General features: G+C 49.6%; 1 protein-coding gene across 6 annotated transcripts; it reads right to left on the bottom strand.

Moving 5' to 3' along the window:
* LCMT2 (leucine carboxyl methyltransferase 2) lies at positions 1-22,601 on the bottom strand. 6 transcript variants are annotated; one of them, XM_058184739.1, is made up of 13 exons: positions 22,249-22,601; positions 22,040-22,121; positions 21,777-21,963; positions 21,549-21,705; positions 20,591-20,780; positions 20,391-20,498; positions 19,924-20,014; positions 17,789-18,046; positions 17,468-17,698; positions 16,996-17,093; positions 12,727-12,914; positions 7,538-7,629; positions 1-766 (listed from the first exon to the last, which is right to left on the bottom strand). In XM_058184739.1, the coding sequence occupies exons 1-13, from the start codon at positions 22,443-22,445 to the stop codon at positions 546-548; spliced, it is 2,100 nt and encodes a 699-aa protein (XP_058040722.1). In that variant the 5' UTR covers positions 22,446-22,601; the 3' UTR covers positions 1-545. The 6 variants fall into 6 exon arrangements, 3 of the variants coding, with proteins under 3 accessions (XP_058040722.1, XP_058040720.1, XP_058040721.1); XM_058184737.1 differs by lacking the exon at positions 7,538-7,629 and adding an exon at positions 7,402-7,537 and having other exon boundaries at positions 22,249-22,527; XM_058184738.1 differs by lacking the exon at positions 7,538-7,629 and having other exon boundaries at positions 604-766; positions 22,249-22,528.
* Positions 22,602-23,540: the final 939 nt, after the last annotated feature.

Consider the following 23,540-nt stretch of genomic DNA (forward strand, 5'->3'; position numbering starts at 1 on the left):
TATAACAAAATCTTGTATTTGTTACGCTGCTATTAAATGAACATTGTTACCTGCTTAGCAGGAGGCAATTACAATTATTTAGATTATATAACCTAGAGGCTCAGAAGTGAACACAGAATGCCCTGTACGATAGAAGTCCATCCCTGGAAGAAAAACGGGCTTTGCTTTTTGCTGTGAACAAACTCCTTTTGTTCAGTGTTGCTCTCTCTAAGCGGTTGAAATCACTAGAAAATGCTGCACAAGAAGGCTGGTACAGGTGAAGCAGATGAGAGGGTATAGGAAGGAAACTGTAAAAATCCCCCAGAAACCTACTGGACCCGCTTGCTGACAGTGGCCACTGTCTGTGAGGCAGCAAAGGAGACGGGGACGAGAGTTTTAGGACGGGTAATCTCCTGCGCCTGGGCTCCTTGCCCCAGCAGCCAGGGGCCACCGATGGAATATCTTCTCCGTGAAGCAGGAGCAGAGCTCTCTTGGGAGAGGCTGCTACTGTGTCTAATGGGCTGGGGGGGGGATGTTATTGAATGCAAGTAGTCCACTCCACTGTATCATCCAGTGCTGCTTCGGCCCTTCTCCTGTTCTCTTGACCCCCAAGACGTCAAAGCCCAGCCCTCCAAATGCTGCTCAGATCCAGGAGGACAGGCCACCTGTTCAGATGAGTCCCAAAGGAAAAGCAGTTTCCACCCCCCCCAATAAGAATCATCTCCTCCGTGTTGGGCACAATGACACTGCTGTGGTTGTGTAACATCAGGGGCCACTCCAGAAATGTCTGCAACGGAAGAAAGCGACAAGAGGCAACTTTAGAAACCAGGCAGCTGAGAACACAAAGACAAATCTACCTTCCCTCTCGTTCCCCCTTAACGGTGGGCATTAAGTGGTAAGTGGTGGGCAAATGGGCTCCTGGTTAGATGCTACAGCAAATGTGAAGCAGGATATTCTCCACCTGTCACAAAGGTCCTAAGATCCAGGCACATCAAATCACAGTGCAGCACTTCCTGCCAAGTCTTTTGGTCTCTGCTTTTGCTCCTCTTCCTCCCCAACACACGGGAGCCAGCAGCCTTCCTTCCAAGGGTTCCTCCTCCAGCCTCGCCTTTCTTGGTATGTGTACCATCATGCCTTTCTGAGCTCCTGCTGCCTTTCCTCTTGGCAGGTCTGGGTAAATTCTGGACCTGCTCATGAGAGTATCTGAGCGATACACATCTTGCCTTTTCCTCATCTTGTAAATTCCAGGGCACTCAGAAAGTATTCAGACCCCCTTCACTTTTTGTCAATTTTGTTATGCTACAGCCTGATTCTACAGTTGTTGAAATTTATTTTCTCATTCATCGACAGTCAGTACAAGCTTTGCACACCTGGATTGGGGGATTTTCTGCCATTCTTCCTTGCAAACCCTCTCAAGCTCAATCAGGTTGGATGGCAACTGCCAGTGGACATACATTTTCAAGTCCCTCCAGAGATGTTCAATAAGGTTCAAGTCAGGGCTCTGGCCTGGCCACTCTAGGACATTCACAGTTGTCCCTAAACCTGTTGTCTTGGCTGTGTGCTTGTCATGTTGGAAAGTGAACCTTTAGCCCAGTCTGAGGTCCTGAACGCTGAGTTTTTTCATTCAGGATATCCCTGTACTTTGCTCCATTCAGCTTTCCCTCAACCCTGATCAGTCTCCCAGTCCCTGCTGCTGAAAAACACTCCCACAGCACGATGCTGCCATTATGCTTCAGTTGGGATGATATTGGGCTGTTAATCAGTGGTGCCTGGTTTCAACTAGACATAACATTTACTATTTACTATTAATCTTCTCATTGTTCCCATCACTCATCTCCTTCCACTTATGACTGTAACTTTGTTGCTTGTATCCTTACGATTTATACTGATACTGTTTCCTGATTGCTTATTTGTAGCCTATGACTATCATTAAGTGTTGTACCTTGATGAAGGTATCTTTTCTTTTATGTACACTGAGAGCATATGCATCAAGTCAAATTCCTTGAGTGTCCAATCACACTTGGCCAATAAAATTCTATTCTATTCTATTCTATTCTATTTTATTCTAACATTTAGAATTGAGGCCAAACAGTTCAATCTTGGTTTCATCAAACAAGAGAATCTTGTCCTCACAGTCTGAGAGTCCTTCGGGTGCTTTTTTGCAAACCCAAGAGGGCTTTCATGTGTTTTACACCAAAGAGAGGCTTCCGTCTACCTACTCTGCCATAAAGCCCAATTCGGTGGACAGCTGCAGTGATGGTTGTCTTCTGGAACTCTGTCCCATCTCCACACCAGAATATTTGGAGCTCAGTCAGAGTGACCATCAGGTTCTTGGTCACCTGTTACTAAAGCCCTTCTCCCCCGATTGCTCAGTTTGTCCAGGTGACCACCTCTTCAGAGTCCTGGTTGTGCCAAACTTCTTCCATTTGGGAATTATGGAGGCCACTGTGCTCTTAGGAACCTTCAGTGGCTTTTGCTCTGCTACAGTGTGCATTGTCAGCTGTGAGGCCTTTTATAGAGAGATGTGTATCTTTTTAAATCATGTCCAATCAATTTAATTGATTGTCACTCTCCTCCTCTCGCCCTCTTTTTAGCCGACTTGAAACAGCAGAACTGACCAGAAGCGACCAGCAGATGACGGCAGCCGGTGGGGGGGGGCATTTTGATGTCATTGCCCCCTCTTCGGCGGAACAGATAGGCTTGCCGGCCCACGGGTCTCTTTGGACAGCTTTTTGGGGGTGATGGTTTCCCGACGGCAGTTGACGTCGTAATGAGGGCGACGACTGCGGGGATGACCCTCTACCTTTACATAAACATTGAATCATCTGGCCCTTCCCCCACCACCTGGGCCGTTGCCTACCATTTTTGTCGTCAAGGATTCCTTTCAGCCGATTTCTGTCCCATGTACTATACCATCTTTTTGAACAACTTGACCGACCAGGACTGCTTTTCCACCATTTCTCGTGATTTCTATGATATGACATATTTGTGGACGCAACCCTTTGGTTTACCAGATTATTGTCATGCGAACATTTACAGCGGCCAACCTTCTTGCCCTGCGAGATTCCCCTCTCTCGCGGGTTTGGCCCTCCACATTATCGAGGGCCCATCTTGAGGATGGGTTTTGGAACCCCGAGAGGTGGCATGCCAAAAATAGGAGACTCAGGGGATTTTTAATTAACTGTTTTAATCGGTTTTTAAAGGGGAGTTTTAATGGGAATTTTAAGGGGAGGGTGGGAACCGACGGGTTCGGGTTGGGAGGAGTGGGGTGGGGGAGGGATTTGACGGGTGGGGATGAGAACCCGCTGGGGAGGGATCCAGCCCCCGTGCCAGTTCGCGGCACTACTCCATCTGGTCTGAAGGCAGGGGGGGAGGGCGTTGTTCCAGGACTAGAGGGTGGTTCGATCTGTACGGTAAGTGGGAGAGGCAGATATGGTGGTGGGGGGCCGTATCGAGAGTTGGGAGCACGTATTCGATGTCTTAAAGCGATCACGTGCTGCGGCCCCCCAGTCCCTACCCGTTCCTCGGGCGGCCATGATCCTCAGAGCTTGGCTCTTCGGCTGATGTTATGTAATGCCCGGTCCGTGGCTAATAAGGCTCCCCTGATCTGCGATCTTATTCAGGGGGAGTCCGCGGACCTCATGGGCATTACGGAAACCTGGTTGGGCCCAGAGGGGGGGGTTCCCCTTGTTGAGATGTGCCCTCCAGGTTTCTGAGCATTTCATCAGCCGAGGGCCCAAGGTAGGGGTGGGGGGGTGGCGGTTGTCATTAAGGAAGATCTAGAGCCGAGGGAGGCCACTGTTCCTCAGATTGCCGGCTGTGAATCCCTCTATGTGCGGTGGGGCCATAGGAATCAGTTGGGCTTGTTGATCGCGTACCTGGCTCCTTGCTGCGTGACCACAGCCCTGCCTGAGCTGTTGGAGGTACTTGCCGCTGTGGCAGTTGAGACCCCCAGACTTATAGTCATGGGGGATTTCAACCTGCCATCAGCTGGCTTGTTATCGACGGCAGCTCGGGAGTTCCAGGCCTCCATGACGGCCTTGGACCTGATTCGAATAAATGATGGCCCTACGCACATGGGGGGAGGCACGCTGGATCTGATTTATATCTCTGGACAGTGGTTAAATGATCTGGAATTAGATGATTTAGTAACAGAACCAATGTCATGGTCCGATCATTATCTCCTTCGCCTAGACTTCCGTACCGCCACTCACCATCGCAGGGAGACGGAACCTATATGTTGGTTCCGTCCCAGGCGCCTGATGGACCCCGAGAGGTTCCTGACGGAGCTTGGGCCATTCCCTGAGGATCTGGCCCACGGCACGACTGAGGAACTAGTCATGGCCTGGGAACAGGCCACGGCTGGGGCCTTGGACCGTGTCGCACCTTTGCGGCCTCTGACCCGGCGCAGATCTCGTCCGGCCCCTTGGTTCTCCGAGGGGCTCAGGGAGATGAAACGCCGGAGAAGACGCCTAGAGAGCACCTGGAGGTCCAGTCGGTCTGAAGCTGATCGGACACTAATTAGGTCCTATTCTAGGACCTACCTAGTGGCAATGAGGGAGGCGAGGCGTTCCTACGCTTCCACCCTCATTGCGTCGGCAGATAACCGCCCGGCCGCCCTGTTTCGGGTGACCCGCTCCCTCCTTCACCAGGAGGTGCGGGATGACCCTTTGCAGGGACGAGCCGAGGAGTTTAGTGGTTATCTATACGATAAAATCGCTCAGCTCCGGGACGGTCTGGACCGAAATTGGGATGATCCAAGCGAGGGAGAGGAGGCACGTCTTGTCGAGTCTGTTTGGGATGAGTTTGACCCTGTGGCTCCCGAGGACGTGGACAGGCTGTTGGGGAGGCTTCACGCCACAACATGTTTACTGGACCCGTGCCCTTCCTGGATGGTGCTGGCCACTCAGGAGGTGACACGAGGCTGGCTCCAGAGGATTATCAATGCTTCTCTGTTGGAAGGGGTTTTCCCTGCCACCTTGAAAGAGGCGGTGGTGAGACCCCTCCTCAAGAAGCCCTCCCTGGACCCAGCTATTTTGGGTAATTATCGTCCAGTCTCCAACCTTCGCTTTGTTGCGAAGGTTGTAGAGAGTGCTGTGGTGCGACAGCTACCCCAATACCTGGATGAAGATGTCTATCTAGACCCGTTCCAGTCCGGCTTCTGACCCGGATACAGCACGGAGACAGCTTTGGTCGCATTGGTGGATGATCTCTGGAGGGACAGGGACAGGGGTTACTCCTCTGCCCTGGTCCTATTAGACCTCTCAGCGGTTTTTGAGACCATCGACCATGGTATCTTGCTGCGCCGATTGGGGGGATTGGGAGGCACCATGTATCGGTGGTTCTCCTCCTATCTCTCTGACCGGTCGCAGACGGTGTTGACAGGGGGGCAGAGGTCGACCGCGAGGTGCCTCACTTGTGGGGTACCGCAGGGGTCGATTCTCTCACCCCTGCTGTTCAACATCTACATGAAGCCGTTGGGTCAGATCATCAGTGGCTTCGGGGTGAGATACCAGCAGTACGCTGATGACACTCAGCTGTACTTTTCCACCCCGGACCACCCCAATGAAGTTGTTGAAGTGCTGTCCCGGTGTTTGGAAGCCATACGGGTCTGAATGGGGAGAAACAGGCTCAAGCTCAATCCCTCCAAGACAGAGTGGCTGTGGATGCCGGCATCCCGATTCAGTCAGCTGCAGCCGCGGCTGACTGTTGGAGGCGAGTTACTGGCCCCAAAGGATACGGTGCGCAACTTAGGTGTCCTCCTGGATGATCGGCTGTCGTTTGAAGATCATTTGACGGCTGTCTCCAGGGGGGCCTTCCACCAGGTTCGCCTGGTTCGGCAGTTGCGCCCCTTTCTTGATCGGGATGCCTTGTGCACAGTCACTCATGCGCTCGTTACCTCTTGCTTGGATTATTGTAATGCTCTCTACATGGGGCTCCCCTTGAAGTGCACTCGGAGGCTTCAGCTAGTCCAGAATGCAGCTGCGCGGGTGATAGAGGGAGCTACGCGTAGCTCCCATGTAACACCGCTCCTGCTCAGACTGCACTGGCTACCTGTGGCCTTTCGAGTGCACTTTAAGGTGTTGGTTATGACCTTTAAAGCGCTCCATGGCTTAGGGCCCGGGTACTTACGGGACCGCCTGCTGTTACCACATGCCTCCCACCGACCCGTACGCTCTCACAGAGAGGGACTTCTCAGGGTGCCGTCCGCCAAACAATGTCGGCTGGCGGCCCCCAGGAGAAGGGCCTTCTCTGTGGGGGCTCCCACACTCTGGAACGAGCTTCCCCCGGGTTTACGCCAAATACCTGAGCTTCGGACATTCCGTCGCGAACTGAAGACACATCTTTTCATTCGCGCGGGCTGGCTTGAACTGAATTTTATTAATTTTAAATTTTTATTAACTAATTTTAAATGGGGTTTTTAGTCTAGTATATTTTAACCTATCAGGCTAATTTAAATAAGTTTTTTAATCTGCATTTTAAATTGTATATTGTATTATCTGTTTTATTTTTGCCTGTACACCGCCCTGAGTCCTTCGGGAGAAGGGCGGTATAAAAATCAAATAAATAAATAAATAAATAAATAAATAATAAATAATTTACCACAGGTCAACTGCAATCAAAGTGTCAGCAACGATCAAGAGAACTGGGAGGCACCCGAGCTAAATTTCAAGTGCTGTTGCAAAGGGCCTGAGTACTTTTGTGATATTTCAGTCTTTTCTTTTTAATAAATGTACAGACACTTCTAAAATTCTGTTTTCACTTTGTCATTATGAGGTAGATTGAGTGTAGATTAATGAAAAAAGATAATGAATTTCAACAACTGTAGAATCAGGCTGCTGCATAACAAAATCAACAAAAGTGAAGGGGATCCGAATACTTTTCTGAATGCACTGTAAATCCCATTCCTGGACTCAGCATGGATTTGAGGCAAAAACCACAGTGCCCCAATTCTTTTCCGATGTCTGTTCCTAGACAACTGATTTATCAGTTCAGAACTGCATCTGTAGCGAGGCTCCTGAGGAAAAGGAGCAAAGACCATCAGGACAACTCCTAATGTCAACTACTCTTAGGGCTCTAAGAAGAAAGGGTTTGTATTCCTCCAGCAGTTGTGAACAGCAAAACAAGAGCAGGATTGAGCTTGGCCTGGGAACACCTAACTTCTGCAAATAAATTTAATTTTCTGAAACTGGAAGAACTGTATCCAAGGATACTTGCTGATGCTCTGGCAACTGCACCCACCATCTTCCTTGGAACACAACTGAGCTAATGAACCAGATAATATTTCAGGAGGAAAGTACCAGCATCAATACCAAAAGAACAGCCTCTCCTGCCGCTGACCTTGGCCAAGGTTGCTTTGCCTCCATGGGGAGAAGAGCCAAAGGGAACCCCAAGTCCAATTGCCTCAAAGTTTCAACTCACTGTGTCAATACAATACTCCGCTAGAGCCCTTGTCGCCAGGTCTATCATGGTAACGCCTGGCACCGAAGGAGGGCTGAGCCAGACCCCACCCACGAGCAACAGTTTCCCACAGTGCACATGAGCCGTGTGTGAATACCTGGGCAGAAGACACAAAAGAGAGGGAGTGTTAGTCCTCTAATGCTGGGCCGGTTCCAGCTTCTCCAGGCAATGAACATTGACAATGGATGCCTAGCAAGAGAGAAGGAATTCTTCCAATCCACACAGCAATGGGCACCTCCAGCATGGGCGCCCATCACCACCACCCCAAAAAAATTCTGAGAACTTGAGTCATCACTGCCAGGAGCTGCCACCTCCTTCTGGGCGTCAGAGAGGCGATGCAGCTCTCAAACCTCTGGCTACATCTGTCCTCGGGGCTATCCAAAGTCTGGAGGGAAGAAGCCATTTGTCCCTCTTCCCAGAAAACAATGCCAGGTGCTCTTCTTCCTCTCTCGGAAACAGCTGGAAGGCAGCTCTGTAGTTCTGCCCAGAACACATTGGCTCCTTTCCTCTCTTCCTGAAGAAGCAGCTTCCTCCAAAGAAATTCTTCTGAACCAGGATGGAGCAAATTGCGAGTAAACAGGGGCAAAGCTAACATGCGGTTCCCACTGGATCTTGCTCCCGCTTTCGATTGAAAGGGGCTGGATCAGAGCAGGGGACGGTGGGGTCAGAGCATGCTCCTCCTTTCCTTCTGTGTAGGTGAAAATGTGCTGAAGAGGAGGCCCTTCATCAGAGCATTCAGACTCTTGGATTTTCTGTGAGCTCAGTGGTACTTGGATAAGGCCTGGTAAAGGAGGACACCCAGAGTTTGTCCAAACCTGGCACAGCATCCAAATTTGAGCAGCTGAATGGAAGAAGCTGTCATAAAAAGTTCTGTTTGTTTGCAAATGTGATTAAGGCAACCAGCCAGAACAAAAACAGTTCAAATAATATTCTGTTCCAGATCAACGTGCCACACTCAAAGTAGAAAGAATGGTTGGGAAGGTGAAGGAAGGGAGGCCCAGCATCTAAAATCAAACTATTAATTCTGATGAAAATACTGTGGAAAGACAATGTTTGTGAAAACAGAAGAAAACAAATTGCCCCACGTCTGCTTCCAAATAGGGAGTACAATTGTAATAATGTCCAAATTTGGGCATCAGAGTTCAGCATGTTGTCATTCTAACGAGTCCTCTAAGAGAGAAGAGGAAATGAAATTACTTTATCCAGCCCTCTCCAAACATGTGCCTGGACTCCTGGCGCTTTCTCATCAGCTTTCTTCTCAGGTGCAAAGCTGACTGGCCTCCAGCTCTTCATGAACCGAAAGGCAAATCAAGTCGGAACAAGAAGCCAGAAGATGTGATCTAGGTGTGCCACACAGCCCATCTTTTACTTGTGCTGAAAGGCTGAGTTTTTGTCATTTTTCCTGGCTGGTGTAACATTTATGCTTTTTCCACAAGTTTTATCTTTTTAAATACCGTTACATCCCCCTGAAATGTGCAGAGTGAGTATACTAAAATGGGTTGTAGTGGATAAAGATATGCTTGGGAGATCCATTGCTGTTTGCCTCAGTGCAGGCTTTCCTATTCTGGCTCTGTACTGTACATGGAATCTTTGAGTTACCATCATTCATTTAGTGACCATTTGAAGTCAAAATGGCACTGAAAAAATGACTTCTGAGCAGTCCTCACACTTACAGACTTCAGAATAACTGAGTTAAAAGGGACTTTGGGATGCTTTGTCTAGTATGATCTGTTTTGGACAAAATCCCATGTCAGCTTCTGGTAATAGCTTTGTAAATCCACTGCTTATTTTTTCCAGGATCTTGATGTCAGGTTGATTGGTCTGTAGTTTCCTGGATCCACTTTTTTCTCCTTTTTAAAGAATGGAACCGCATCAACTCTTTTACAGTTTTCTAGTACTTCCCTGATGCTCCAGGATTATCTGAAAGCTATAGTTCAATGGTTCCAAGATCACATCTGTCAGCTCCTTCAGGACTGTGGGATACAATCCTTCTGGTGATTGGAACTCATATAGAGGTATGTGTTTTTTATCATTTCCTTGCCTGTTTTGGCTTGTATTCCTATTCTGTCTTTTAACAGAATAACAAGAGTTGGAAGGGACCTTGGAGGTCTTCCAGTCCAATGCCATGCTCAAGCAGGAGACCCTATAGAATTTCAGACAAACAGCTGTTCAATTGCTTCTTAAAAACCTCCAGTGATGGAGCACCCACAACTCCTGAAGATAAGCTGTTCCACTGATGAATTGTTCTGTCTGGAAATTTCTTTTTATTTCTAGGCCGGTTCTCTCCTTGATTAGTTTTCAGCCATGGCTTCTTGTTCTGCCTTCAGGTGCTTTGGAGCAGGGGTCTCCAACCTTGGTCCCTTTAAGACTTGTGGACTTCAACCCCCAGAGGGACCCCAGTTTTGGAGAACAGGTTGACACCCCCACTTCTTTGTGGCAACCCCTCAAATATTTCATCATATATTATTATCAAATATGTTATCATGTCACCCCAGTCCTTCTTTTCATCAAAGCAGATATCCCCAATTCCAGCAATCATTCCTCGTATGTTTTAGCCTCGGTCCCCTAAGTATCTATGTTGATTTTCTCTGCACTCTTTTTTACATTGGGGTGATCGAAGCTGGATGTAGTATTCCAAGCAACAAAGATGATTAGGGGACTGGAGGCTAAAACATATGAAGAACGGTTGCAGGAACTCGGTATGTCTAGTTTAATGAAAAGAAGGACTAGGGGAGACATGATAGCAGTGTTCCAATATCTCAGTGGTTGCCACAAAGAAGAGGGAGTCCAACTATTCTCCAAAGCACCTGAGGGTGGAACAAGAAGCAATGGGTGGAAACTAATCAAGGAGAGAAGCAACTTAGAACTAAGGAGAAATTTCCTGACAGTTAGAACAATTAATAAGTGGAACAACTTGCCTGCAGAAGTTGTGAATGCTCCAACACTGGAAATTTTTAAGAAAATGTTGGATAACCATTTGTCTGAAATAGTGTAGGGTCTCCTGCCTGGGCAGGGGGTTGGACTAGAAGGCCTCCAAGGTCTCTTCCAACTCTATTATTATTAAGTGTGGTCTTACCAAGGCATTATAAAGCGATACTAACATTTCATGTGATGTTAATTCTATCCCTCTATTAAAGCAGTTTAGGACTGTGTTGGCTTTTTGGGCAGGAGCCACAAGTGACTGTCCACTAGGACTCCTAGATACATCTCACAGTTACTGCTGTTGAGCCAGGTACCATTTATTCTGTATCTCTGGATTTTGTTTTTCTTGCCTAAGTGTAAAGCCTTAATTTTCTCACTACTGAATTCCATATATTCCAATTCCACACTCCATATTCCATAATGTCTAGAAGCCATAGCACTTCCACAAATACAACCAAAAATATGCATCAGATATGTAGATGACCTTCACCATAATAAAAAGGACCAATTAGAGAACACCCACAGAACCATCAATACATTTTTAAAGGAATCCAGTTTACTACAAAAGAAGAAAACAACAACTCACTACCCTTCCTAGACATCCTGATCAGCAGAGAACACAATGGCAAACTAGAAATGCAAGTCTACAGAAAACCCACCTGTACTAATTAGGTGCTCCACTACAAACTAAAGCCCTTTAAAACATCCCAAGAAAATCAAAAGACCCAGCAAAACCAGAAGAAAAAACTGGAGTCATCTACAGCATACAATTTAAGAACTGCAACAACCACTATGTAGGAGAAACAGGCAGAAGCTGGCAGAACCATCCATGAATACCAATTGGCAGTCAGAAGACATGACGAAAATTCTTTAATTTCACAACATATAGACAGATTTAACCATAGTTTCAATTGTCAAAATGTGTTAATCCTAGTCCAAGCCAAATCCAAAAATGCCAGGGAATTTCTAGACGCCTGGCACTCTGACAAATCAGCCATCAATACAGACATAGACATTAACAACATCCATAGATAAGAGACAATCAACCAGCCCAAAAGAGAAAAAGACTCAAGCACCTCTCCACCAGTAATCAGTGCTCAGATCAGCACAGATTAACTCCAAGGTCAACTTCAGACCAATAATCTAGTAAGCAATATCCCAAATCAAGAAACTGCTGTCAGTAAACAGCCTAACCAAAGAATCCTTAAGACCGCCCCCACCCACATAGGCAAGACACCAAAATATAAACTGACAGCAAACAGCACTCCTTACTAGCAGTGATGATGTTACCTAGCTGGGGTAATGAAATGTCTGCAAGAAAACAACCAAGCTTAGAGAGCACAAAGGACACACACACCCCGCTGCCCAAATTCCATATTATTGGATAGGGCAGGGTTCGTCAAGATCCTTCTGGAGTGCAGTTTTTGATAGATTGGACTATTTTTCTTTTTGTGTAAAGACAGATGCTTAATTCTGCTTTCTCCCTGCTGCCTGTCACCTCCCCATCTTCCCTCGTTTAATAGACCAATCCATTTCCTTGACTTTTTTCTTGTTTTTTTACGCGTTGAAAGTTTTTAAAAATTAATTTTGACATTTGTTGCAAGCCTTAGTTCATTCTGAGCCTCAGCTTTCCGACTTCATCTTTGCAGTTTTGGGTTATGTATCTTTGTTTACGTGTCTTAGTTATGTATTCCTCTTTCCACTTTTTATTCTTGTTCCGTTTGTCTTTCAGTTTACCAGTTCTTTAGGCAGCCATGCTGGTTTCTTCTGGGATCTCTTATTTTTGTTTTTCAGCTGTGTTGTGCTAAACTGAGAATCTTCATTTTGAGAAGCATAAAGCCTCTCATTTGTCCTCCAGACCTTTTCTTTGGAAAAACATGTGGTCTCTAAGCAGAAATGCTGACAAGGCTGACAGACCGGCCAGTCGGCTCTGCTCGCCGCAGTTGGAAGAGATCTTAGAGGTCTTCAATGAAGCTCTGCACTGGGCAGGAATCCTCCTACCATCCCAGATAGCCAAGAAAGCGCAAGTGGAAGAGCAGCGGCAGCAAGATCACGCCAGGCGAACACAGCCTCTTCTCGGGTATTGTTTGCTTTCCTGCTAAACAATGCAAATGCTTATTTTTATGTTAATTCCAGAGGAGAATGCCATTTGGAGTCTTCCTACAAAGCAATTGTAGCTCTTTGACAGAAAGTTCAAGAAAGCGTCAGCTTCGGATGCCCTGGACTGAAAAAGCGAGTCTGAGAAGCCATTGGACACAAACTCCCTGAGTTTGGAGGCTGGTTGCTGGCCAGAGAAGCTAAAAGCCCAGCAACAGTCACATGCGAACTGTACTGAGCGTATGGGGTGAAGCATGGCTTACTTACCTGGGTGTGAGTGGGGGGCAGGTCTCAAGAGAATGCCACCGGAAGCCTCTCCCAGCTGGCTTCAGAAACAGGAGGCTGCCCAGCAGTTCCTCAGAGGCTGCCAGGCCGCCGGCGATGAGCACGCCCCCTGCCCAGCTGCAGGCACTGTGTGAGTGACGGCCGGCTGGGACGGGGCCTTCCACTGGAATCTGACAAGGGGGAGCAGAGGGGAGGCATTACTGCACTGTAAGCTGCCCAGAGTGGCTGCATTAGTGAGATATGGGTCACAGAAGGCCAATCCAAACCAACGAGCAAGGCAGGAGCCGGCAGCCTTTCTTGCCCAGTTGAAGCAAAGGGCACCTCTGGCACTTCCCTGGAAGGAAGCACCTGCCCGAGAGAGCTGGCAAAACCAGAACTTCTCCCATAAGTGAGTTTTCACTGCCTTTTGCACAGATGCGTGACACATTTTTTCCCCTAGTAAGCAATGTTACGAAAAATGCCCCCCCTCCCTCCAAGCAGCCTTCTGTGCCAACACAGGGCATGGATTTCTTAGTTGATGGTCGCACACAATAGTGGGTTAGCTTTCACACGGAACACACTTGCGTATCTTGTGGTGAAATCAGGATTTGGCTAATGTGCGCCAAATTGAAAAAGATTGTGTGTACAGAGGGGATGACAACAATATTGTTGCCAACTGCTTCCTCTTCTGACCAAAAAGCACAATGTGAAACATGTAATGAAGCCCTCACTAAATCCTCACCCTTCCAAAGAGCTGGAGGGCTCAGCTAGCCCAGGAGACGCTGCAAGAGCCATCAATCTGGAGTGAAAGCAAAAGCAAAAGCGCCCGGCCAATGAAAATCACTGGCTTACTATGTTCGTTAAAAAGAAGACAGTTTCCTTCTCCCAAGAATCCAAGTCAACCCTGGGGCACTGATTTAGAAAACCAGAAGACTGGAGAAGGGCTGTAAGTCCAGTCTTTGAAGATGCCCAAAAGCAGACCCAGGAGGCAATGGAACAACCAACCTAAGACGCCTGCAAAAGATAATCAAGCAGGGTTCACAAGTCCTTTGAAAGGAACAAGATGATTGCTACCAGCCTGCAGTTTGTTAAAAAACAGGTCATGGTAGGCAAACCTTACGGCTGCTTTGGACATGACTAGATCAGCTGGCCAAGACGCCATCAGTAAAGCATATGGCCATTTGACCTTTTTCTTCACCAAATGGATGGCTGTGTGATGGATGGCTTGACAGAAGTCATTCACAATCTCTGGTCCTTAGCCAAGAGAGGTGTGTAGTAGGGCATATCAAGTGTTCTGTTCACTTATTTGGAAAATTTATATGGCCACCCGCTAACAAACAGTAAAAACCCAGCATAAGAGAATAAAAAACAAAACAAAACAGTACCTTCCCATCCACCCCTTGATGACAACACACAATCAAATGAGCCACTCAATGGGCTCCATCCCGCTTTGGGTTCCCCAGGCTCATTGGCAGAACCAAGTCTTCCGGGCCTTGTGGAAGGGTGTCAGAGTTGAGGCCAGTCTAATCTCTGCAGGGGTGATATTCCAAAGAGAGGGATCCACCAGGGAGAAAGCCCTTCTTCAGGGGTCCTGCCAGATGGACCTCCTTAGGGGACAGGACGTGCAACATTCCTCGCCTTCCCGCTCTGGTGGGTCGAGTGGATTGACTGGCAAGAGACGGTCCCTCAGATAACCCAGTCCCAAGCCATCAAGGGCTTTAAAGGTGACAACCAACGCCTTGAATTGCATCTGAAAGCAAATTGGCAGTCCATGCAGCTCCTGCAGGAGAGGTCACACATGTGTACACCTCAGTCTGCATAAAACTGCTGCATTTTGCACCAACTGGAACTTCCGGATGCTTTTCAAGGGCAGCCTCCTGTAGAGTGCATTGCAATATCAAGACAGGAGGTAACTAGGGCAACAAGTGATTGTAACCAGGGATTGTTGGTCCAGGAAAGCACAGAACTGGCACATAACCAGCAGTTGCGCAAAGGCCCTCCTGGCCACAACTGCCACCTGCTTGTGAATCCACCCACAGATTACACACTGAGTCTGTTGCGGCAGTGCCACCCCATCCAAGACCAAAGATGTCAATTCTCCATGGATCACAGAACTCCCAAACCTAGAGCTATTCTCTCTTGCCAGGGTTCAATCTCAGCCTGTTGCTCCCCATCCAGCACTTAACAGCCTCCAAGTACTGCGAGAGGGAGGTCACAGCATCGCTTACCTCACCATGGGCCAAGATACACAGCTGGGTGACATCTGCCTATTGATGGTATCTTAGTCCATGGTGACGGATGATCTCACCCAGCGGCTTCATGTAGATGTTAAACCAAAGTGGAGAGAATACCAAGCCCTGCAAGTTGCCACAAAGCAGTGGGTGAGGGCTGGACCTCTCGCTTGCTATCCACACTGACTGAGAGTGGCCACAGAGGAAAGGACTGAACTAGGACAGTACAAATCCCCCACTCCCAAAGCCGCACCTGAAGGATACCAAGGTCAATTATATTGAAGGCTGCCAAGAGGTCAAGAAGGGATGTACTACTCTCATCCGATCCCGCCAGAGATCATCAAAAAGTGCGGCCAATGCCATTTCCATCCCATATCTTGGCCTGAATCCTGACTCAGAAACCTCTGGATCTGCCACACAACCACCATCTCAATGACCTCCCACCCACCCACCAAAAGGGAAGATCAGAGACTGGCCAGAAATTATCCCATAGGGTGGAATCGAGTGATGGCTTCCTAAGAAGAGGGTGGACCAGAGCCTCCTTAAATTGCTGGGGACCTCCCCCTCCTATGAGGAAGCATTAATCAGCACCACCTGCCTATCACCTCCTGGGAAGCTTTCACAAGCCAGGAATCTCAAAGCTTGTGCTCAAACTCCCTACAACCCTGTCCATTTCCTCAGGAGCGGCAGGGTGCGAGCTGTTCCCAGACAGAAAGGCAAGAACCTGCTCCAGGTGCCTCCACTGGGCCAGCCGGAATCGAACATTATTATAAATGATTCAGACAGAAGGGGAGAAGGAAGAAATGTTTAGCAATCAGCAGATGATCCAAAGCTCAGGGTGGCAGGGGAGACGACAAATATCTCAGAAGAGGGTCAGGATTGAAAACAATTATTATAAACCTGAATATTAGGCTCTTCCCAACGAAGTGCTGTTCAGTGGCGACAGACGTAAGGTTGTAAGAATAGATGGTTGAGGTCCTTGAGTCATACGTTCTGAGGAGGATCTGGGTGTGCTGCCAGAGGCATGAGTCAGCACCCCCTGAAGCTGCCCAGTGAGCTAATGGGATGTAGGCTGCCTCATCAGAGGCAAAAAGTCAAGATCACAAGAAGGGACGGTTTTCTCGACACTGCACTGCTCAGGCCTCGCCTGGAAAACCGTGTCGTTTTGGCCCCCTCAGTACCAGAAGGATGTTAAGGATCAGAAATGAGTGCAGCCGAGATGAGGAGGGAGGCTGTATCTTATGAAAAATGGTTAGAGGAACTTGGTATGCGTGGACTGGAGAAGAGAAGGTTCTGGGGGATGGGAACCCAGCCTTCCCCTTCTTGAAGGGCTTTCCAGGGAAAAAGGCTGGGCACGTCTTCTCCGTGGGGCCCTGGGGCAGGACAAGGGCCCGCCGGATGGATGCCTTACGAAGAAAGATCCAAAAATTTCTTCACCACAAGAGTTCTTGAGTAGTCACTACTTGGAAATGCGGGGCCTCCAGCACTGGAGGTTTTGGGATGGCTTAAGGATTCCTTCTGGTCAGGGGGCTGGGCCACACATCCTTGCAACTCTAGGTTCCTATGAGGTAGGGTTAGAGTCCCCTAAGGTGTTTTACTTGGCCAGAGTTTAAGCAAGTTAGCTACTATTTCTGACAAGGAATAAAAGAGAATCAAGAAAGGAGTCCCCTGAGGTCCCAAGCTCTTCAGAGGAGCTCTTTACACTCTTCTGTTGGTGCAAGGGAGAACACTGAGAATAGAATAGAATAGAATAGAATAGAATAGAATAGAATAGAATAGAATAGAATAGAATAGAATAGAATAGAATAGAATAGAATAGAATAGAATAGAATTTTTATTGGCCAAGTGTGATTGGACACATAAGGAATTTGTCTTGGTGCATATGCTCTCAGTGTACGAGGCTAATCTTCAAATCCAGACACAACCCACCCATCTCCCAAGCCTCTCCATCCGACCACCACAGCCAACAAAGAAACATCCTAAGGGGCTCTTGCAGGACAGGTTCCCGAACGGGCCCAAGGAGGCCTCAACCCATCCTCACCTGCTGACAGTGGAGCCCCTCCAAATGCAGAAAATGCCAATCGGTGAGCACCAACTGCCCAGAACTGCAGCCTCCATAGACAAAGAGATAAGCCTGTCCTATGAAGAGAGCAGAATGTCAGGCCCCTTCTCTCTCTTCTCCTCTAAGGTGCCCAACACACCTCAGGCCCGCTAAGGGGAAAAGCCTCTTCCATGAAGCCAAAGGACTGGGACCCCCGAGCCCTAGGACCACTGGACTTTGTTTTGAGGAGAATCTGGAGCATTTGCACAGCAGGTCACACAACTCTTTTTTGAACGGCTGGCAAAAGACCTTACTGCTTCAGTGTCTGATAAACTGGGGTGCTGAGCACAAGGCCCAGGAGCAGCAGGGAGCGATTCTCAGAAGCCTCCAACCGGCCTCGGAAGAGCAGCTGGGCTTCATCGGTGCCATTCCCTGCCTCTTCCCCTCGGGGGGCTGAGCTTTCCCTTCCTACCTTCATGCGTGACTTCTGTGGCGGTGTGTCTCCAGCGGGGCACGGAGAAGCCCTCGACAGGTGGCAGCGGAGCAAGCTCAATGACGGGGTTGCCGGGGCTCAAAGGATCGGCATCTGCCAGCCCCTTTAAGCAAAGGGGGGGCAGAGCAGGGCTCACTGGAGACTTACGGCCACCCAGCACGACAGCCCAGCCTGAGCGCAGGACATTCACAGTGTGGAAAAGCCGCCCGTCTGTGGAAGGAGAGGAAAAAGTTCTCGTAGCGAGGGAGGGCCTGCTTGCCTGCACCAAGGGTTTCCCCCCCCACAATCCGTGTCGCTTACCCCAAGCCATTTCTAGCTCAGCCAGTCTGACTTTGTTGCTTCTCCAACCGTCCTGGTGCTTGACCAGAATATGCAGCTGAGTCAGGCGGCAGTGGCGCCCACCATGGTCCCCAAAGCCACCAGTGGTTAGAATTACGTCCGGGGTAAGGAGCACTGAGCAATGACCATAGCGCTTCAGGCCAGCCACTGCCCCACCTGCCACAGCGAAGGATGCGGCCACGGTCCCAGCAAAGCAAGGGGCGTGGAGAGCCGGGGGGGCTGCAAGGCAGAGGAAAAAGAAGAGCCACGTTATTCGACCCTAGCAGGCCAGGCAGCAGGGAGCCTCTCTCCTCCAGATGAAGGTGCCTTGGAAAAAGGTTCCTGCACAGCCCCACCATTTCCTTACCCAGACGATGAACCTTTCCTTCTTGAATTTAACCAAGGTAAGAAAGGCCCTCTGCATCAAGCCGGGCTCATCTTGGCTGAGCATTCTGTGACCAGCCAGGTATCTCCGGGGGAGCTCTCAACCAGGTTTGGAGGGACACTGTCCCTCGGTGTCTATGAGAGCCAGTCAATGTTCTGGTGAGCCACACACACACTCCGGTTCAACCCCACCACTGCCATGCCCGTGGAAGCAAATACTGCAGGTTAACCACAGGTGAAGAAGCGCTTCCTTTCCTTCTGTCTCCTGTACTAAATCCAGGCTGGTACTTGGAGAGAGGGAGAAAAAATTTTCCCTGCCTTGATTACTGTTGTATTTACAAACCAGATTCTGGGCAGTTTTTGATAAGTAGAAAGAAATAAAACAACGTTATGTAGTCCCTAAAGTTCTTAAAAGGTACAATAAGCAAAATATAAAATCAAAGCAAAACAAAAGTGTACAAAGAGGGCGGCTGCTTATGCTCCCAACACTTGATGAACAAAACTGCCTTTGCTGAAGGTGCCAGGGGACCATCCTAGCCTCAGGAAGCAAGGCTCCCATAGCCCGCGTAATGCACAGGGGCTTCCCACCCTTTTTCTCCTATTCCTTCCCAACAAGGATTTCCTTCGGCCTGCAGGGGGTGGGGGGTGAGACAAAGGTAATGGAGCTGAGCAGTTCAGGGCTTCCTGAAAGTGTCCGAAGCCACCGGGAACAACATTCAGTCGAAAAAAGGGAAGGCTGAGGGAGGCATGGGACTGGTCTTCCAGTACAGGAAGGGGTGCTGTGGACTTATTCTCCAGAATGACCAAGGTTAAGACAGGGACTGGCCAGGAGTGGGGAGAACCCCGAAGTCGTGGATGCCACTTCATGGGAGATTTTCAAGGGGTGATTGGAGACCCATTCCTTTGGGATGGTCTAAACTGGGTAAGGGAGGTTCTTCCCAATTCTAGGATTCTATTAATCTCACAGTCAACAGCACTGTTGGGAAACTTAGATTTCAAACTTTCAAAATGTTAATTCTTGGTGTTTTAATGTATTAATGTTGTAATGTACTTTTACCATGTTGCAAGCTGCCCAGATGACAGTGTGGGTGCATATAAATTTAATAAACTGCCCCCGGAAGAGAACCTTTTTAAAGCCTTCGGAAGTTGTGGAAGCTTCATCACTTGAGACTTTCAAGAAAAGATTGCACCGCCATTTGACAGAAATTGTGTAGGGTTTCCTTCTTGAGCTGGGGGTTGGACTAGGTGATCTATGGGGTCCTTTCCAACTCTGTTAATCTGCTTAGAAACCTATATTCTTTGTATTCCGTATAAATTAAATAGTAATTAATCCATGGCAGAGATTGCTGCTGAGAAAGAACCATTTTGAGGGTATCATTTTAATTCCTTTTTAAGTGAAGGGATTTTCAAGAAAAGATCTTTAAAAAGACAGAGAGCTGCATAGGGGAGGGCAGCCCACCTTGCCTCCGGTATCATGCAATGATTAACCAGATGCCTTCAGGAAATCTGTATGGACAAGAGGACAAAAGAAAAGATCCTTTAAAGCTAATGCTACTTCTCTGAATAGAACCGCTTTAGGAGGTAGCAGAGCTAATGCAACTTCGGAACTATTTAGACCTGCAGGTCTCCATCAGCCCTTGTGCAACTGCACCGGTCAGGGAGATGAGACAGGATGAAAACATCCCACCAAATCGTCACTGGTACCCAGGGCAGGGGACATGTCGGGCTTTTACCTTCCATCCTGGAAAATAGAGGAGGTGCAAAGGCGGCTTCTCCCTTGGATGCAGCCAGGATGAAATAATGGGAGCACTTCAGGTGCCATTCCTGGAAGAACAGAGAGGTCGCCGTAGGCTCTCAGTCACAACAAATCCCTCTACACATTGGAGCATTCTGAGGAAACAGACTTGCAGCAAACAAAGAAACCCCTTGTGCGCTTCTATGATAAGCTAAATGTCATATTATCACACACTCAAATGTAATTGCTTTAGTACTACAAGTAGGAATCATTTTATATCCTACTTTAAGATTTTACTGGTATCCTGTATATCATATTTTGGTTGCACCAGATGAAAATACTCTTCTGCTGCCATCCCACTCTATTTCCACGCTGCCCACGAAGAAAGAATCTCTTGGTCTTGTGGCCGGCTGCAAGCCACCTCGCCTCCCTCTCCACATTCTGCACACACCAGGGCAGACCAACCTCAAATTCATCAAAGGGCTCCAGAGCTTGAATCCTCTTCTGCTCTTCTCCAGGCACAAAACTCCTATAGAACTCGTTCATATCCATGATGTGGCATTCCGTCCAGCCCTAAAGAGAAGGTCGTGGCATTAAGACCGAGGCACAGCCATTCCACTGGCCCCCTCTGGTCTACCTTCCACCAGTCCAAGGCTCACACCGACCCTCTGGAGAAAGCGCATTTGTTGAGCCTCACAGTCTGGGTAGGTGGTTAGGGAGCGGAGCGGAGACTGTAGATGGCTGAAGTGATTTTGCATGATACGGCCAAAAGGGTCACTGGGATGAATCTGCTCATACAGAATGAACCAGGCGCTCAGAAAGTACCCAGCTGCCCACTGAATCAGAGCATCTGACCTGGAAGGAACCAGAAAGAAGGGGAAATGCACCAAGGAAGAAGAGCCCAGACCATTCAACTGGAGGCCAGGGAGCCACCTGACTCCCAAACAAGTCCAGGCTGTGAGAATCTTCAGGACCATTCATGTTTGCCAAGTTCAAAGCTGGAGATGGATCTGAGACCTCTACAATAGATCCCACCCTGCAAAGCTTGGAAATATCTCATTCTCAATATCCCCTGAGGAGATGATGCAGCGGGATTAAAGGGAAAGCAGAAGGATCCATGGATCCAAAACCGCTGCCACAACAGAAAATTGTTTTTTAAGGACAATTGGAACTCTATCTTATTTTGACTTTGTAAGGCAGCAACCAGAAAAGGGGAGGGCTTCCAGTCTGCTCCTATTCAATCTTGAGGTAGCTAGGCTGCAATTTTCAGCAGTAATTAATGCAGGGAGCAGATTTCCAACGGTCTCTTTGTGAGCTTGGAAACTAATGTCTCAGCTTCAAGCTCAAAATATTGTGGTAGGAAGTTTGCTTGGTTCTACTTGACAATTACTTGGTAAACTGCAAGGCTGCACCGAATCAGTGGAATGCAAAAACAAAAAGAATATACAGCAAAAACGCTACTTACACAAGGTATTAAATCTAAGATGCGAAACACAACACAACCGTGACTCTTTCGCCCTAACCTTGGAAAGCCACAATCTGCTGAGATTTAACAAAAAACCTGGCCTCTCAGCTGTAGCCCAGGCGACCCGCTGGGATGGCGGCAAAGACCAAACCACAAACCTCTCGACCTCCATGTAGGGCAGGACCACCTCCGCAAGGATCAGGGTGGGCGTCGCGGGATCCAGGCCAGCGCCACGCAGGGCCCCCTCCAGCAGGGCCAGTTGGGAGAGATCCACGCCCAGGAGCTGATAATCATCCCCGGAATACTTGACGCTTCCTGCAGGGAAGGCGAAGCGCGCTCGGTGCCGGCCCAGGCGGTTCCTTTCCTCCCCTCGTCCGCATACCCACCGAGATCCTCGCGGACGCCGCCTCCCGCCAAGCCGCGCAGCTCCGCCGAGCCGGAGATCAGGGCCGCTTTGCGGGAGGCCACCTCGGGGAGGTCCACCTCGAAGAACCGCCCGCCGCTTCCCGCCAGCAGCCCCGCGTCCTTCAGGCAGAAGTAGAGCGAGTCCCAGCCGGCGCCCAGAGACACCACCTGCGGGAGGGGGGGAGGGGCTCAGACGGCGCTGCGGAGGGAGGGAGGCGGACGGAGAGGGAGGGGCCGAACTTGCCTGCCTGCGCGGGTGGCCCGGAGTGCCCATCAGGAAGGCGCGCAGGCTCCGCTCCACCGCTCGGGCCCGGATGTAGTAGCCCCTGCGGGGTGGGGGTGGGGGAGAGGAGAGTGTGAGCGGCGTCCGCCCCTGCTGCCCCCGCAGAGGAAAGCCGCACCCCCCACGCTCCCTCCTCCCCCGGAAGCGCCGAGCGGGTCGGGGGCCCTCACCGGTGGATGGCGGGGGCGCGGCGCGGGCCTCCCCGGGGCAGCAGCTGCAGCACGAAGCGGTCCGAGGTGTAGCCCAGGGCGGCGGCGGACCTCTTGCTGGCGGCGCTGCTGTCACCGGTGCCGCTCACCCGCGGGGAGGGGCGACAAGGGCGGACCCGCGCCTCCCCGCTGCCCTCCCGCCGCCGTTGCCCCCCCATGTGCTCTGCTGCCAGACGGAGGTGGCCTCTCGCCCGCTCCCCAGGCCGACTTCCGGTCCTCCGTACACTTCCTGTCCGAACGACCTTCCGGCATGGCAGACTTCCTGTCCCCGCCTTCCTCTCCGCTCTTTCCAGTACGGCCCGCTTCTTTTTCCTGTCCTCTTATTCCTCTCCGCACAGCCGGGGTGACCTTCGGAGTGCTTGTTTAGGTTGGGCCCACGTGGTGGGAAGGCCGGAATGGCCGTGCCACAAGAAGGAGAGAAAAAAAACTGGCAGTGCCGCAAGGGAGCCGGGCCAGCCCCGCATTTCCTGACTCCCGCAGTCGATTGAGGAGCAGCCCGGTGGAAACAGCCCCTGAAGTCTGTAGTGGAGACAAAAGATACCCGGGTTTCCCCCCCCATTAGTTAGTTAACAGTCACCGACTCTCCCCTCCCCACCTTCGCCACTCATTTTCTCATCGCCCATAATACGGCTGCCCGTCTTGGCCTTCCGCTGCGTCTGTAAGGAAGCAGCTGAGAACCGATGGTGGTGGCTCCACCAGATATTTGGGAGCCTGGTCTCTTTGTACCCTTTCAATTTAGAAAAACGATGGGCCGCGTGGGGAACATAAAGTTCATTTGTTTGAATCGCGCGCTTCAGGATTGTGCCAAAGGCAACTTAACCTCCTTGTTTTGTTTCAAGACGTTTCGCTTCTCAACCAAGAAGCTTCTTCGGAGCTGAAGAAAAAGATACCACGAAAAAATTGAACATGTTATGCCACTGACGTTAGTTAAAATAAGCTCGGTCCTTGTTCTTAAAGTCTCCGAGAGTCGAGCAAAGAGCTGCTGTCCAGGGTGCTGTTGCACAGACCGGTAGCTGTGGAGAGAAGGCCCTTTCCCTAGGGCACTTCAGTTCCTGACCAGAGGGGAGATTCAGAAACGACCTGCAGGGCCAGCAGAACCCAAAACGGAAGGGAGGAGGCAGCAGTGGCACGTGAAGCACAGGGTTGTTCTGATAGTTTGGGTTGAGTTGGCACTGTTTTTCCAAGCATATTAGCAACTTCAGCGGCTGTTTTGTGTTTGTCTTTCTCTAGCCCCTTTTGGGGCAAGAAGCAAT

This window comes from Ahaetulla prasina, chromosome 5 (genome assembly GCF_028640845.1).
Source record: "Ahaetulla prasina isolate Xishuangbanna chromosome 5, ASM2864084v1, whole genome shotgun sequence".
Classification (NCBI taxonomy): domain Eukaryota; kingdom Metazoa; phylum Chordata; class Lepidosauria; order Squamata; family Colubridae; genus Ahaetulla; species Ahaetulla prasina.

What these genes read in the sequence shown, in the direction of transcription:
- LCMT2 (XM_058184739.1), bottom strand. Translation starts at nt 22,445, where the DNA reads ATGGGGGGGCAACGGCGGCGGGAGGGCAGCGGGGAGGCGCGGGTCCGC. An exon ending in AAATGCGCTTTCTCCAGAGG is followed by an intron (nt 20,499 to 20,590) that starts GTCGGTGTGAGC and finishes CCTTCTCTTTAG; the next exon opens with GGCTGGACGGAATGCCACAT. An exon ending in TCTATTTTCCAGGATGGAAG is followed by an intron (nt 18,047 to 19,923) that starts GTAAAAGCCCGA and finishes TCTGCCTTGCAG; the next exon opens with CCCCCCCGGCTCTCCACGCC.